General features: G+C 39.1%; 1 protein-coding gene across 4 annotated transcripts in view; it reads left to right on the plus strand.

Moving 5' to 3' along the window:
• The first annotated feature begins 2,109 nt into the window (after positions 1-2,109).
• The window catches only part of LOC124874960 (caskin-2-like), a 92,963-nt gene continuing 76,912 nt past the window's right edge, over positions 2,110-18,160 (plus strand). For all 4 annotated transcript variants that reach the window (XM_047376672.1, XM_047376673.1, XM_047376674.1 and 1 more), the window contains exons 1-2: positions 2,110-2,164; positions 6,476-6,932. In XM_047376672.1, coding sequence (XP_047232628.1) covers positions 6,821-6,932 — 112 coding nt within the window. In that variant the 5' untranslated portion in view covers positions 2,110-2,164; positions 6,476-6,820. The remainder of the gene's footprint in view (positions 2,165-6,475; positions 6,933-18,160) is intronic.

An 18,160-nucleotide genomic window follows, 5' to 3' on the forward strand; every position in this document is an offset into this window, starting at 1 on the left:
TCATCTAGAAAGAAAGAACAGATAAACTCTGAGCCAGTTTTCAAGGTTAGAGTCTGAAAGAGAGGACATAGAGTTAGTCACAGTAAAAGCTCAGTCAGTAGGAGAGAGACAGGGTTAAACACTGAAAGACAGGTCCAAGTGGATCATCGGTAGAGGGTGAGCATTAAGTTATTGCCAGCAGAAACTTGGACAATGCCCCCCTCCATGAAGGTGTCACAGGTAGACACAGAGTCAGGCCAGGTGTAGCTTCTAGGAAGAGAAAAGAGAGAGAGAACATACAATTATAAGCTGAAATAATAATGCAAAATTGGAGAGTAGTATGAGAATGTAGCGAAGAGGGTGAAAGTGGTCATTATGTCCTCCAGCAGCCTAAGCCTATAGCAGCATGACTACAGAGATAGCTCAGGATAACCTAATCCAATCTAACTATAAGCTTTATCAAAAAGGAAAGTTTTAAGCCTAGCCTTAAAAGTAGACAGTTTGTCCATCTAGAGCCCACTGATGGCCATTGTTATACTAAAAACCACAACGATTGGGATAACTCTCTCTGTCAGACTGATTATAACCATTGGAAAAGAGAGGGGGTCATACAGGTAGCAGAAATGGAGGGTGTGTTTGCACGTCAACCATAACTGAGCCGGTTTAGGTTAAACCTGACTCCCCCTTACTCCATCCAACAGGGAGGGAACAAGACGGAGGTAAAAATAAGCAAGATAGCTCAGGATAACTTAAGCCACTCTAACTATAAGCTTTATCAAAAAGGAAAGTTTTAAGCCTAGCCTTAAAAGTAGACAGGGTGTCTGCTTCAGGACTAAAGCTGGGAGCTGGTTCCACAGGAGAGGAGCCTGATAACTAAAGGATCTGCCTCCCATTCTACTTCTAGAGACTCTAGGAACCACCAGTAAACCTGCAGTCTGAGAACGAAGTGCTCTGTTAGGAACATATGGAACAATCAGATCTCTGATGTATGATGGAGCTAGATCATTAAGAGCTTTATATGTGAGGAGGAGGATTTTAAATTCTAGTCGGGATTTAACAGGGAGCCAATGAAGGGAAGCTAAAATAGGAGAAATATGATCTATCTTTTTAATTTTCATCAAAACTCTTGCTGCAGCATTTTGAATCAACTGAAGGCTTTTAACTGCATTTTGTGGACATCCTGATAGTAATGAATTACAATAGTCCAGCCTTGAAGTAACAAATGCATGGACTAGTTTTTCAGCGTCACTCCTGGACAGGATATTTCTAATTTTGGCAATGTTCCGGAGGTGAAAGAAGGAAATCCAAATTGTTGTTTATTGACAGCAAACATTTTGACTCGATCTTTGTTCATTAAGGGTCATTGAAGTCATCCTCAGTGTGAGATGATGAAGCTTTAGGGAGACACCTCAGATGGTTTACACATCCATATTTCTGTTTGTTGCTTGATCCAGAACTTCTGGAAAGTAAGGATGTCGGATAAAACATTTAACTTTTCTGATAAAAAACAAAAAAAAAGTTTTTTAAAACGGATTCTCCTAGTTTCTTTTTCTTGTTCCTCTGCTTTTTCTTTTTCTTCTTCTTAATATTATTATTAGTAGTAGTTGTAGTATACAATTTTGACTGTCAGAGTACCTCAGCAAGGGTCCGACTCTTAATTAACTTAGACATGTGCAATGTGAAGCCAGCAGATGTCGCTGCCACACAACTACTTTACCTGAGGAGCTTCAGTTAGATCCCATCGACATGGAAATAGTCTAAATTAAAATGCTCAAAATAAGTGCAATTTTCAGCGTCACTGTAATCATACTAACAGTTTAAATACCATAAATAAACTCTTATTCCCTGCAGACGGCATGTCAAAATCCCACACATGCACTTTGCTTTATTGAAGTGCTAGTAGAGTTAGTCATGTTATAGAAATGACAGGAAACACATTACAGACATTAGTGTGAGGACCACATATTCAACACACATAGTTGATTTACTTTTAATACACATTCATTGTGTGGAAAACAACGCTTACGTAAAAAAATCTAACAAGGAAACTGTGTTTTTTACGCGACAATCAAGAGCCTTATTTTGAAAGCAAAGCGGAAGTGGCTTATGTGCTTCTGTTCAACTTGCGCTCCTCAGCCTCGCGCGGCTCAGTGAATTGCGCTCCAAGGCTGCGTGTCCAGATCAGGTGAGAACTCTGCTTTACTTTCTATTATTGCCCTGCTAAAGACGGCACCGAGTTCACTAAATAACAGCGGCGTTCGGCAATGGCAGGATTGCTTGACTTTCCCAGACGGAGCTGGGAATACCTTGTCAGTTATAGGATCAATAAGTTGGGGAACACTGGCTGATGTCCTGCCGAGAATCACTAACAAATGTGGACAGTCATGTAACTGTGCTATTTTTCTCGACTGTTTTTGTGAATGGAACTTGTGGAACTTGTGTGATAACTTTAAAACCACACATTTATTTATGTATTTATTCTTCTGCAAATTCAGGATATACACACCCCTATATACATACCCCTTTATTCAGTAATGCATCAACTATATGATATATAAGAGTAGCAATTCCATATATCTATGTGTATATATTTGTTATGACTCCAAAGTTCTAGATTAAGTGTTTTATCACATATCACTGTAGTTGAGTGAGGCACCCCAGGGATAACAAGCCAGATTTGGAGCCCTTGTTTACATTCTGGCTCATGTTAAGCAGGATCTGTGCAGTTGTTTACTGCCTGGCAAGGTGCCTGGCTGCTTTTAGACCATGTGTCAGTGCAGAGACACGCATTGGCATCGGCTGCAGGGCCACAGTGCTGGACAACCACCTGAAGTGGTACTAACTGAACCCTGTTTCCTGGCCATCACTGGCTGTGGGTTGCTATATCTTCCTTCTTTTACCATTCTGCACTGCAGGTTTGTTTTGTGATTCCAGCCTGATGTATCAGCGGCAGAACCAGACAAATCCCCAATGATGGTGTTTACGCCCCTCAAAAAGCATTTCTTTCGGTTAGGTTAGTTCCCTTTTGTCAAGACTCTGCAGTTAGGATTTCAGATGGTTTTAAGCAGCAGCTGCCTCACTATATTTCTTACAGCTAAAACCTTTGTTATTTTTCAGACATAAACCAGCAAATTGTTTCACAACACAAAAGAAGATGCTTTCTCAAAGTTGTTATCAATGGAGCAAGACCTCCTTCCTGCAAAGGAAAAGAAAGAGATTAGCTTCAGGCTTGTGACAGAGCAGGCTTCCTGCATCACTGAAAAACAAAGGTTCAGTCAGGTTAAGCTATCATTGTTTTTTACTGCTTAAACTGTTTCATTGGTAATAAGGAACATCTTTCTTGGATTCAGGTGTTTTTTTTTTCTACCACTAATTACCATATGACTAAAAATTAAAATAGCTGTTGCTCTATTCACTGTAATAGATTTCTCATGTTGGAACATGAGAAGGCAAGTTCCCGGTATAAAGGTATACTGAGATGCTCTTCTACTTTTCACTCCTCTGTTCAGAAATATTTCCAGTTGCAGCTTTACCTTTTGGGTACCAAGGTAGGGAAATGAACCCCAGCTTTGCCGATGACCAGTCATCTTTGTACTTGGGGTGCCTGCTTTAATGTGCCTTGCCTAAAGGAATTTAATTTTAATATTTTAAGTTTTATGTCACATACACAGAGTAAATAATTGCAATCAGCGTTCCTTCAGTTTTTTACAGTGCTTTTTCTGCTTGGAACCAACTAGTAAATAAGTAAGTAAACTTTATTTGTAAAGCGCCTTTCACAGACAAAAAGTCACAAAGTGCTGTACATCATAAATCACACTTAAATATACGAAGTATAAAAACGAGCATAAAAAAGGACAATAAAATCATGACATAAAAGCCTTGTAGGACAAAATGGTTTTCAGCTGGTTTTAAAAAAAACGTCCACAGAGTCAGCAAAGCGAAGTTGGGGGGCCACGGTTTAGGAGCCACAGACTGAAAGGCACTGTCTTCCTTAGTTTTTAGCCTTGTACAAGGACCAACCAGGAGATTCTAGGCTTGAAATAGAATGCTACAAGCGGCAGAGTGTTTGCTTAAAAGCTGACTCAAATAATCAGGAGCCTGGCTATTTAGAGCCCTTTTGGTGAGAACAAGTACTTTAAACTGACTTCTAAAACCCACTGGGGGCGAGTGTAAAGAGCATAAGACCAGGGTGATATGAGTTTACTAGATTTAGTAAGAAGTCTTGCTGCTGCATTCTGACTAGCTTGCAGCAGTGAAACTGATGATCTGTCTAGACCAGTAAAAAGAGTATTACTGTAGTCCAAACATGATGGCACAAATACATGAATAACGTTCTCTAGATCTGCTCGGGATTTTTAGAAATGTTTCTTAAATGAAAGAAACAGGAGTTAGAAAAAAATCAGATATGTGAGTCAAACACCTATGAGGAGTCATATGAGCAGAACCTAAAGTTGTGCAGCTCAATTGAACCGAAGGGTTTTAAACACATTTTAAGGACATTGCCGAAAGCATACTTGGATGTCTGGTCCGGTTTTTAATGTTTTATTGCTACTGCCTGCTCAGGTGTCAATGAGATTTACCTGTATAAATAAAGGTAAAATAAAAAGAAAATCATAGAAATATAAATAATAATGCAATACCACCACATACCACCAGGGCACACTAACAAAGGACCATCAGATTAGGTAGTAATCAAAGGGTGCTTGAAACAAAGAATGATTTGGCCTTGGCTGTTGTGATATTTCCATATGTTATAGTAATAGTATTTTTATAAAAACAATTTTAAAACAAATTTCCACAACAAAATTGCTGTTTTTTCAAAACAAAAATGCAGGTTATCCCTATCAATGTCAAATAAGACTGTATACAATAAGAAAATGTTTATTGCACAGAATATTATACCTTTTTGCTATTCTGCTCTTTGTTGAGTAATAGTATAAGAGTACAAACAACTAATATAATCTGGGTACTATTGGCTTGGGACGCCAGCTTTTAGTCAGCTTCTTGTAGCTTATCAATAAGGGTCATGGGTGGTGTTCGTTTCATTCCCACATTCTGACTGTTCATATTTTTATTTATAAACAGTCAAACTTGTCAGTCTTGTAAACAAAGGAGCAGTATAGGAGCCTTTTTTCAGCTAGCTGTCCAGTGTGCACCAAAAGGTAGGGGAGGAGCAAGGCTTCATCACTCTGCCTGCTACAGTCCAGAGGATACTCCGATCATTCCAGCACTCTCTCTTACATCTCAAGCACTTTAAACTGCAGGAACTGTACAACTTTAATTGTGGTATTAAAACTGTACCTTTTGGGAAACTTTGGAACACTTTAATACCGCTGACCCACATATGTCTAATATGTAACATTTGGCCCAGGAAACAAATAACATATAACAAATTAGTGATACATTAAAGCTAGGACAAGGAATATAACAAGAATTTTCTTTCTGTGATTATAGTTACATTGTTTTTGTACCACATTTTGTTATTTTATATTTTCATATTATAAAACTAGTGGTGGGATGCATTCTAATTAATTAGAGGTATTATAGTTAATTATTTGCAACTGTCCACATTTGTATCAAAAAGCAATAGCTGATGCACTGTCTCTATGTCTTTTAATTCAAATATAGCTGAATCAAGGAATAGACATATAGTCACATTAGATGTAAACATACTTATTTTGATTCTGAAGCTGTACCAGTGGCTCTGGTGCCCGTGCTCCCAGCAACATGTTTTATATTGAGGTGATACAATATGCGTGAAGTGCTGCAAATCTCCAATGCATTCTATGGAACTTCTTTGTGACTGGCAAAGAAAGCTTAGGGGCGTTACCGTCACCTACTAAGCTGCTGTGTGCGCATCTGTGTAACTGGTTATTTTCAACCTATTAATAAATCAAAATAAACATCTTAAATTCCAGCCTTGCATAAAGCATTAAATATATAGACAATGTACAAATGTATTCAGTTAGGTTTTCTGCAGCTGCTTGTCCGTCCAATTCACAAATGTCTCGCAAAGGAAATTTGCTCCTCAGATTTTACAGTTAAGCAAATAGCTCTTTTCTGCACGACTGGCAGGTCGTTCACATTTAAGTGCAGCATTATGCATACATTTTGATAAAAAGTCAGTAGGACATAAAGAATCCGATTCTCAAAGTAGTTTGTGACACACAGTTGATGGGAAACCTTTCTAGTCCCTCGAAAACTGGTGGTAATTTTGAATAGTGATAAACTCCAGTCCTCGAGGGCCGGTGTCCTGCAACTTTTAGATGTGGTATTTGATTCAGGTGTGTTGAAGCAGCGACACATCTAAAAGTTGCAGGACACCGGCGCCTTGAGGACTGGAGTTTCACACCTGTGGAAGGCATATTGTCATAGTGTGTAAAGCAGTGTTCTTGTTTTAGAAATGTGTGTGTATGAGTATGGTAATTATGTTGATTAACTGTATCTTTAAAGAGACTGACTCAAAGGGACTTCTGTCTCTGTGTTTTTTCACTAGGTCATCTGCAATGTACTGGTAGTTGAGGGTACAGCTGCCACCTTCATGCTAACAGAGACAGACTCTGAACATCCTCTCAGCCATGCAGGAAGCTGAACCATCATCATTGACCAGAGATAATGGACCCAAACTCCTGCTCCAAGAGGAAGACTACAACCTTGGACATTCAACCTGATCTTAGATGACGCTAAGCCCTACATTGACTGTATCATTTAATGGCCAGGAATTAACAGCTACCTGTTAATATGCTGATAGAAGTTTGCTGAACACTATTGCCTGGGGGATTATTGGAGAGACAGAGAAACAAACTGCACTGCCTCACCCCTGTGGACAAGCTGTGAATCTATGGTTTTAGCTACAGTCATGGGGAAGGAACAGGACCTGCTGGTGGCGGTGAAGAATGGAGATCTTCTGCTGGCTCACAAGCTTCTCTCTAAAGTCAAGTGCAACAAAACCAGTGAGTATGAAGTCTGAAGAGGCAGATTATCCTGTGGTGTGTGCTGTCATCAGTGGCCCAGTTTGTTTCAACTGCGAAAAGCTACCACCATCAGTGGTCTGAATTTCATTGGAATAACCACAGCAGCAGGTTTGTCTGTTGACTGAAAAATAACAGCCACAACCCGGAATTAAATTCAATCAAACTGCGGTACATCCTCAGCTAAACTCCTGAATCCGGGTCCTGCATCTTGTGGGATTTAATGGGGGTTTATTTATTCTTTTGCAGTTTGTTTTCTTTATATATTCCAAATCAGGCAACAAGCGTGTTCTCTTTCATTGTTGCAAATCATGTCCTCATCCAGAGCCAGCGAAAGTTAAGGGTAGCTCATCAGGGAAGTTGGGGCAGCAGCTCTTTGTGGTGTTATCTGCTTTTGGTTTTGACAGGATGGTTGGCTGCTCGGTGACAAGATCTGGGAACAAAGCAGTGGCTGTCAGGGAAAAGCCTGTTATGTTCTTTACACAGAACGCACTCAGTGAGCGGGCACTGTTTGACAGAGAATATTAAAAGTGGTTCTGGCTGGTTTGGTATTTCTCTGTTGATGTGTTACAATAACAATGGTTGCAGCAAAAACAAAGGTGAAGGAGAAAGTTATCTGCTGTGTTTTATGGAGCTAAATAAAAAGTTGTCCTGGCCTGTTCCCAGACCAAAATTATACACTCTGGAAAATGGATGATTTTTTAAAGCAAGTAAAAGGGTGAACACATTCTGTTGAGCTCCATTATGCAACCTTTATGGATGTTAGTCTTTTTGTGATATGTCTCAGGTGTTGGTTATTTTGGTCCTTGAGGGCTGGTGCTTTAATCCACCAAATCTGAATGATCGTCTGTATATCTGAAGGTGAATCTAAGGCCTAGACTAAATTCCGAGGGACCCTGATGAAAGTTTTTATATGAGGAGATAATTACAATATACATATATCTAGTTTCTACTTGTCTATATGTCTAGGGAGTCTCAAGGACTTTTTAATGAACTCTTTTAGCAATGGGCCCTGTTCCTTAAGGTCCAGCTTTGATGAGTTAACAGAAACTCCTATTTGTGTCATGGAGGTTTGCAAGTTCTTTGCAGTAACCTTTGGCCTCTTCCTTCTATGATTATTTTCCTTCTTACTCATTTGTAATTCTGGTCCTATTTTGGCTAGAATATCTTTTGCTGGAGTCTTTCTGTTTCCATCTTAGCTTTATTGATCATTTTTATTATTATGGCTAGGTCCCCTACATAACATTCTGACAAAAATTCTAAATGGCAGGTTTAAATGGAATAAAAAAGGATAGGTTAGTGTTTGTTTGTCATTAAAATGCCATTAAAATAAAGGGATAATAATTCAACTTTATAGGTTTTTGCCATAATAATTGTCACTATTGATTATTTAGGAATTTTAAATAAGTTTTTGTGTCAAGAAACATATTTACACGTTTCCCTCTTTGAACAGTATATTTCAGTAATCAGTAAAGACTTATGTTGTTAAGCAGATTTATACCATTGAACTGCACTCATCAGATATGACAGTCATTGCAAAAAAACAAAAACAAAACGTACCTTGAAATTTGTTTCTATTGCATTTTTTTTCTTTAATTATTTCACACAATTTATTAACTTCATAAGTTTGATATAAACTAAACAGAGTTGTTTTGTACTAACTGAGAGAAGGCGTATGACATTATAAACAACATCTTACAAAGTCAGAGCTTTGAAAGAAAATAAATTATTCGTCATAATGTTGTTGGATTGTTTTCTGTTAGCTAAAAATTGTTTTGATATTGTATGGAAGTATTATTGTCCCCGTCAGCATGCACAGCCAGCGCGGTCACAAAAGACAGGCAGACAGGCAGATCCCTGCTGCTATCTAGTGGGCAGGTACAAATGACAAAATTTATTTCTTAAAAAATTAGCAGTCGAGCAGACAGTAGAGCAGATTAGGAGAAATGACCTACGCATTAGCATGTCTGTGCAATATGCACCTACAGTAGGGTAGCCATTGAAGTAGATAACCTGGCTAATTAACCAGCTAAAGACCAACACACATTGTGTGATTGCAGAAATTTTCCCAGTAAACGTCAGGCACTGCTTGATATTTGTTATAAGTCGTTTTGTTCGGAAGACATAAATCAGTGGTCGGTGTGCTTTTCACATGGACGACAACTGCGTTGCCACAACTGGTCAACATAATCTGTGATGATGTCTATAACAATTTGTTGACAGTAGTTTGCACATCATTTAACAAAAGTGGCAGCTGTTTTCTTTCAAACCATTATGTGTGCAGTGAAGATCCCGGTTGCAGTCTGGAGTGACACTTTTACCATTTATGTAAGCCGTGTTCAGTGCACGTCTTTGGTCATTTGAACTAAAGTTTCGAAACAAACATGGCAGATAACGCATCTGCTTCACTGTCAAATCAGCCATGTTGTTATGACATTTGCTCATTGAACATGCAGCTTTCAGCTGATTTTCGAGAACTCTCACAGGACAGAATCAATGGCATGCTCATTTATCAACATGGACAGAGAGCGACGAATGTCCGACAGCAGCAGATCAGATGCTGCAGCTGCCACTGAAGGCTTCACAGATGACTCTTCTATTTACAGAACCCTGTTGATGAGTAAGGATTGACTGGCTTTTGGTGACCTGCTTAGAAACATTGGAGAAACACCCAGTCCAAAATTAAAGTTATACAGAGTACCATGGCTAGCTGTGTACCAATTAAAAAAATTAAATACAATCTTAGTATGGGTCTATGAACTTTCTTTTACTCTGCTAACCTCATTTTTACCTGGCAAGTATAACAAAATTTCAAAATGCCACACTGGAACATGTGATAGATGAAGATTTATGCTAACTAAAAATGCCACCTTTATTTGTTATGTTGTAGCGAACCACTTGTATGGTGTTTTAATGTCTTAGTAGATGTGCTGTAACACAAAAAACTCCTCATGTGGACAGCTGTTGTAAGCTACCTCCCTATTTTTCACACTTTGTTTTTCCTCCTTACGAAAATAAAGAAAGCAGTTGCGAACGAGCCCAGTTATATAAAAAAAAAAACACTTAAAGCTGCAGTAGGTATTTGTTAGAAGTGTCACTATGTCCTAACAGTATAATATGAGACAGATTATCTGTGAAAAAAAATCAAGCTCCTCTGGCTCCTCCTTGTGGTCCTACTGCCGTTTGCAGAAACACACCGCTCCCAGTCAGAAACAAACAATCAGAGCCAGGAGGAATGTCTTAGCAGTGCCAATCAAGCTTGTGTACGCGTTGCTGACACCCATCCCCCGCACAGCACTTTTCAAGCTCAAGATTGCTGGTGTGCTGCAGTTGTGCTTATGGTGCTGTGCTAATAATTTGAGGACCTAGTTTGTAGTCAAAATATAGGCAGGCCATAGTCAATGTAAGGCGTATCATTGATGTTTTGTCCCTACCAGTGAATGTGCCATAGCTGTTCATCCACTGTAATCGGTGGCCCTGCTTACTAGCCTGCATGTTCACGGCAAGTTCTGCTGTGTAGGGACTTGTAAAGTGTGCTTTTTTAAACTTTCTGGCTAAGTCCACACTTTTCCCATAACTCCTTACTGTGGCTTTGAAGTTCAATAAAACTTGCACCTGCAGGGTGCCGTTTGCGGAAGGCATTGTAAAGATCAGTGTCCATCTGAATGCAGATCCTGTCCATTAGTGCAAATCCTTTGGGGAGGTTAGGTAGTTTTAAACTTTTATAGAGCTGTTAGGCAGACCTAACATTTCCAAACCTTCAGTACAAGCCTTAGATGCCTGGTGAAGGAAGCATAAGAAATAAGCATCTGCTAATGGACTAAATGTTTTTAGGTACAGGGGCTCACTGATGGTTAGGGAATGAGTAGGCACTAGATTGATGGTTCTGGATATGTTTTATGTTTACCACTGCTGGTACTTTGACTGCTGTTAGTGGAACCTAGAAAAAATGCAATTGAGTGAGAAACCCCCCGCTTAACTCATAGAGAGCTTTCTGCTTACTTTTCCTATTCAAACAAGGAAATTAAAACGTTTAAGTAAAATGTAACACATAATTACTCTTTCCTTCAACCAACCACACCCAGTCAATTCACAGGAAGTTACTTTTCTTATTTTCTCCTTTTAGTTTTGGTGGCATAACAATGACTGAAAAGTCCAGCTCAATGATCCAGCTCATTGAGGTTGCATCATTAGAAAATGACTGCTGAAGACTGGGGTACCTCGAAGGGAGTGGCCTGCAATTTCTCCAAACCTGAATCCCACAGAAAACCTATGGGATCAGCTTAGCTGCCATCTAGAGGCTCGTAACTCTGTACCCCAGAACCTCAATGAACTCAGGACTGCCCTTCAAGAAGACTGGGATGCCACGCCTCAGCTGACAATAAACTGATTTGTGAACAGCAGACGTAGTTGTCAAGCTGTTGAGACATTATTGAGACATCGACCTTTTTTGTTGTGGTATACCCACCACTGTTATCGACCTTTGACTTTATAAATTGTTTGAGATGAGGAAATCACCATTGCATGCTTCCACCTAAACACCCCTTTAAACCCCTACTTACATGATATATCACTGTAATGCGAACTTCTTTTCTATAAATTTTACCAGAAAGCCAAATATCTAAAATTTTTCGTGAGTAGTGTGTGTTCCCAGTTCTTGTGAGTTGGCTGCGGGGCCCTCTTTATAAAGTTGGCTAGGAGCTGCCAGAAGCGGATTACCTTCACCACTGAGGCTGACTTGATGGACATGGAGCTGAGGTGGGAGGTTTCCTCTTCAATCAGCCATCTGCTGACTTTAGGGTACGGCTCAGTCAATATAAGTAGACTTACTGCCTCTTTTTGCTTAGTATGTAGGAAACACTGTTTTTATATAGTCACTGTGAAACGTAAGTGCATGAATTTTTTTGTTATCAGGATTTAATGTGTTTAAATAAAAAAAATTAATAAATAAAACTGGACATAAAATAGAACATAATATATTTTACTGTTGTTGTACACACAATTACTACAATCAAACTAAATGACAGTCTTTGCTGTGCTCGAAAGAAAAAAATGTATAAAAGAAAAATACTCAAACACAACACCTGAAACTGAAATTGTAAAGAGTTTACTTTTTAAGTGGTTATTTTACTTTTGGCTACAAAACACGTGTCTTAGTTTATTGATCCAAAAAATATTCAAATTCAAAAAATATGAAGAGGTATAACTCGGACTGATGTATTTGACACTGATTACTAATTTCAGACCCAAGTTTGAACCCTTTCGTTTGTAAACACAAAAAATCCAGATTTTGAGTTCACTCCAAAATATTGCTAAAATCTTGTGATTCCCATGAACTGGGCATATCATCACACCACTAGTTTTTAGAGAAAAGACATAAACTTGCTTTAGTCTCCTCAATGTTTTTAAATGACCTTTTATATTCTTTCCCAGGTTGATGGTCAGCACCAGTTGCTTATCTAAGATTCATACAAGCTGACACCAATCTTCTGCTTATAGACTGTTTCTAGTGAATACACCCAAAGAACCTGTACTCTCCAGACTAGGAGTGAAGTTTTGGCTATTGTGTAACCTTACATGAATTGAAGACGAAAGGTTTTTTTCAAACACTTCCCTGATTGCAATGTGTGTTGTTTGGACACGCTGACGACCCAACCCTTTTTTCTGTCATGGCAAATATAAGGCCGTTTGGGGCTTGGTCTATTCAAAGCATATCGACACGATAACATTTAGTTATCCATTAAGAAGCGCATGTTAGCAGTTTACGTTAAGGACGTTATTTTCTAGTCTTTTTTGTTCTGCACTGAGTCAACTGTCTATCCAAAGGTGAGGCTGTGGAATAGAGATCTTTACCAGCAGCTTGAATTAAAACAAGAGTTAACATAGAAGTGACTCCATTTCTGGAGATATGTGTCCAACAATTTCCGAAAATCTGTTTTAACCGGAACTAACCAGCAGACCAACCAACGCATAAGTCAGGCCAAGGATTTAACAGAAGCTAACAAACTCTGACCCTTTTTAATTCCAACTTAAAACAATAAAATGTTCCATTTCAACCTCAGGGGAGTTTTAAATCAGGTTGAGACTAGGTTGCTCACATGAGAGGGTGTTTAAACCATGCCTCCTCCTGTCCCTCTCCCAAAGTGTCCTGAGGCAGAAGACTGAAGGACTGCTTGCCTTCAATTGCAGATGATTACAGGTCAGCTCCTCCTATAATGATCCATGATTGTGAATCAGAGGCAAAAAATGTAAAGCTCTTTGTAAACTGCTGAGGTAAAAGGTCAATAGGAGTATTTATGGTTTAACCAGTTTTTATACCATTCTCTCACTTATATCTGAATTGTTTTTTGTCATATGTAAAGGAAAACCTTAGTTTAAAAAATTTTTTTTTTTACTATTTACAGTACCCCCAAATACTTCAAACTGTGCTCCCTTTTTGCCAGGAATATTCAGCTCTACTTATTCATGTGTCTCAGCCTTCTCCCACCTAAATAAACTTAAATAAATAAATAAATAAACTTCACTTACAGTTCGACCATAAATAATGATTGTTTGGAGGCCGTTTTGAAGCTGGGTAAAGCATCTACTGTATAGACTGTGCACACTGCTGACTCCTTTTAAACTGTTCAAATTAAAATGAATTTAATATATTATCGAAATTACAAATTTCTTAGGGATCTGTAACATTGGAAAAACGTTTAATACACGGATGACAGAAATACACAAGCAGATAAACACACAAACCAGGTAAAGCATGTGCAGTAAGTGCAATGTGAAATAATGAAATAATGAAACGTAATGTTAAAAGCAGTTCAGTTTTTGATGTTATATTGTTGCGCCTGATGCCAGCTTCTTAAAAAGTTAATGGACAGAGTGTGAAGAGCCTCTGACAATGATCAGAGTCAGAGCAAAAATGTTTTCATGCCCCCTCCCTATCTTCTGGCAGGCCCTAGAATAAGATTGGGAATTGCACCCAATAAATTTGCAAAGGGCTATTTGCCACTTTTTAAATTCAGGTAGATATTTTTGATGCGGTCATTTTAAAAGAAAGCTGCAAGTGGAAAAATGTTGGTGCCCCTGCTCAATACCATGTTGGTTTTTGAAAGATAATTAAAAGAAATTTACCAATCTTTGCAAAATCAGTAGATCAAATTTGTTGGTTTCCTGGCACAGACTTAGCTTTTCACCATAGTGTGCTAAATTTTATTAAGTTTGAGGTTGAGCCCGTTTCAGAAACCTAATTTTAGCCTGCTTTATTCATTCCAAAACAGGTGTGATGTTTCTTAGGGATCATTGTGCCGATTAAAAAAGTATAAAAAAGTATTTTCCAAGTTTCAGCTGTCTAGCCGAAATAGGCTCCACATCAAATGTGGGGCCTATTTCCTCCCCGCCACACTACCTGCCGGTGGTTGGTGTCTCTGCCTTTTGGTGTACTTAGGGCTCTCAGTGTCCGGGGCTGGGTGCTTTGGTGTGCCGGCTCAGTCCCAGTGGCTGCTTGCTGGGGCCTAGACCCCTGGGCTTCTTCTTGGCACTCAGACAACAATTCTGAGCGCTAATCTGCTGGACGGGACATGGTTTTAAAAAAAAAAAAAACTGTCTAGCCTTTAATCTTTAGTAAGTTAAAGAACTTAAAGGTTGTCTATTTCATTATTGGATCCATATTGTACTGTGCACCAGTACCATATGTGCCAAAACAGATTGCAAGTTGCCACTACCACCATATTCAAGAGCTGGAGTCCTTAGGTGTGAAAGCTTTATCTTAACTCCTTTAAACATACTTCTTGTCATTGCGACCAAAAGCTAATTTAATGTCTTCTCTGGCAATGAAAGGTTATCCACATAGCATTTGGTTTGTATATATAGGCAGCTGTAAGTTTAATGTGTTTTTTTAAGCAGGGACTCTTTCCTTTTTGGCACCCTTTTAGTTCATGGTGATGTAAAGCTCAACTATTTATTGAATGACTAATAATATATGTGTGCTTTTGACTCGTGTACCACTGGCCATTGAGAATCAGAATCAGAATCAGAATCAGCTTTATTGCCAAGTTCGTACATACAAACAAGGAATTTGACTCCGGTACACTTTGCTCTTTTGTTCCGTTTTTGCATTACAGAATATACAAATTTACAATTTACAATGTACAATATACAATGTACAATGCAATATTGAGGTACAATATTCATACCCTCCACTCAGCTTAAAAACGGAGCATGGGTGACAAATGGTGTCTGGCAACTCCATGTACAGATGCCATATATGCTATCATTGTGAAGCAGAATTCACCAAGCATTGGATTGTTCACCCACTAATATGGAACATGAGCTGAGATTAGACCATTGTGAGACAGGTTAGTTTTACTCTACTGGTAATGTGTTGTTGTAATAGTAAACTGTGGAGCCCATGGTTTTTTGTGACGCCACTGAATTTGCATCCCAACATCAAGCATAAAACTGCTGTTTAAAATTTGGCGCAAAACTATTCTTGTTCTCATTTGGATAGACCAGCACATTATTATCATCCATATGGCCATAGTAAACTGGAGACCTTAAATCAATTAAGTAGGGGCAGCTAACCCAAAAATAGGAGGAATAAAGTGTGCCCCATCACCAAGGTTACAGTGACTTGGAAGCATTGGCATTTATTGCTTGTATAAAGCTATACAAATACGTCTATACATTATTATATACATTTACTGTTTAGACAAAACCCTTGCATAGGGTTGTATTTAGAATGTTTTTTCCAGCCTTAAACTCCTTTCTAAATTAAGCAGCAATTTCATGCATGCGTGTTTGCAGCCGCATGATTTACGAGTGGATATGTGTTCTTCAAAAGTGTTAGTGTCATTTTTAACTTTGCACAGTGCTAGTCTTGCAGCGTACCGCTGCATCCAATTGGTAGTAATCAAGACACACCCAGGTTCTGTCTCCTGCCTCTTGCAAACCCCACCCCCCGACCCTTAGTTTTCTGCTTTGAAGTTGGACCTACCCATCTGTCCTAATTTCAGATTAGAAGCCTGGTCCTCTTAAAACCTCCCAAGAAGAGGAACATGTTTAGGAGTATGTATGATTGTATTCAAATGTACACTACAGTTGTTGTCACGAGCACACATACATTTTTATTGTTTATTCCTTTGTTCCCCTAAACTGTTTCTTTCATTTCATGTGGAGCATCGGTGTGGTGTAGTTCACCCATTAGCTAACCAACTAATTGGGATAAACAGTCTTGGCTGGCTAGTAGCCATGCAGTCTGTGAAAGGCTTTGGGTTTACCTGCTATTACTTTGTATCTCACACAAACACACACACACACACACACACACACACACACACATACACACACACACACACACACACACACACACACACACACACACACACACACACACTAATCCTGAACCTTTACCTTCCGTGACAGATGGGGTAGTCTGTCTAGGATTGCTCGGGAATTTACCAAAGGAATTACCTTGTGTGTCAGAGGATTTGTGTGTGTGTGTTCAGTCAAAAGCATCATTTAATTTAGCATTACCAACCTTTTATTGCTGCCTTTAGGCTACACATAGCTCAGTCTGTAACTCTTCTTCAGTTTTATTCTTTTCTGCTGCAACTAAAAAAGAAACAAGTTTCCAATCAGCCAGGTGCCTAAAAGTAGTTTTTGCTCTATTGTTGCTGAGAACCTGTCCGGAATTTTATGTGTGTCCACTGAAGTGTCTAATGCAAAGATAACAGACTTGCTTTTTGTGACAAAGCCAGTATAATTATCTTACAAGAACTTTTTATCTTGTGTGCTTACTATAGCAGTAACATGTTCTGGTTGCAGGGGTGGAGGGATGTCTACCATCTGGGAATTGAACCGTCTGCCTGGCAGGGGTAGTGGGAATCATCAGTAGGAAATCCTGTTTTTTTATTCCTGCGTCTTGTTTTTTCTTTTCTGTTTCATTTCTTGCTTTGCTTTACTGTTTCATAACACTGTAATGAGAAGTGTCAGAATAACAGTGTGCTTGTTACAAACTAATTTTTAATATGGTAGGAACGAGTGAAATTGCTTTAATGGCCTTCTCTGGGTTGTTGTAAGAATTTTATGCAACATCTGTTTTAATTATCAAATTTCTAAAATGACAAATTGTATGTAGGTTACGCAGATATTTCAATGATATCTTATTGGAAAATGTATCAAACTGTCAGAATTTATAACCTTGATCCAGGAACCTAATCTTCTTGCAAACATGTATGAATTTTATTGTTGTATATGAACAATAACAGCTTAAACAAATTTGTCTGATAGATTACCATCTTTTTCTAAAGGAAAAAGGTTATCATTTCTTGCTGGTACCACAACGCAACGACCCTCAATCTTCTGTCTTTGCCAAAAAAGGAGAACCTGCCGTACTATAAAACCTAAGTTGCCAGACTGTCCATGTGCTTTCACCTCAGCTTCCAACAGTTGAACCAGATAGAAAAAAGCAACTCCAAATTCCACGTGTTCAAAATGCAACTGAGAGATAACCCTATCTTCTTTTGCTTGGCACCCCTATGACATGATGCCCGTGGTGAGGAGCCATTTTGCTCATATTAAGAAAACACCTCTGGTCCTAAACTTGCATCTAATGTTTGAAATCAGCACCAAGTCCTTTACATGTTAAGACAATAGACCAATTGAAGTCCACCCATCTTCTTGTAATTTTTTTTGCAGCACTAGAGGCCTTTTGTTTTTCATTTTTCAACAGTAGGTAGACAGGAAAGAGGACAAAGACTTTTGGCAAAGGTCGCCAGGTCCGGGACAGCCGCATTGAGAACTATATCCTTTACACATGGTTGCGCGCTTAACCCCTACACCACCAGCGCCGCGCCTGTGCATCCATTTTCTATACCCACTTCTTCGGTACAGGGTCACTGGGAATTGGTGCCTATCTCCAGCGGTCAACAGGCGAGAGGTGGGGTACATGCTGGACAATTTGCTGGATAGTTGGACCGTGGGAGGAAGCCAGGGTACCCGAGAGAACCCACGCATGCAAGGGGAGAACATGCAAACTCCATGCAGAAAGATCCCTGGCCAGCAGTCAAACCCAGGACCTTCTTGCTGCAAGGCAACAGCGCTACCAACTTCGCTACTGTGCAGCCCCGCCAGTTAAAGCCTCACTTCTTAATTGATTTTATATAGTCTTATGATCTGTCCCATCAAATCTCCCATCAACCTAAATTATATGTCAAAGC

The sequence above is a fragment of the Girardinichthys multiradiatus genome, chromosome 10, assembly GCF_021462225.1.
Source record: "Girardinichthys multiradiatus isolate DD_20200921_A chromosome 10, DD_fGirMul_XY1, whole genome shotgun sequence".
NCBI classification, from domain to species: domain Eukaryota; kingdom Metazoa; phylum Chordata; class Actinopteri; order Cyprinodontiformes; family Goodeidae; genus Girardinichthys; species Girardinichthys multiradiatus.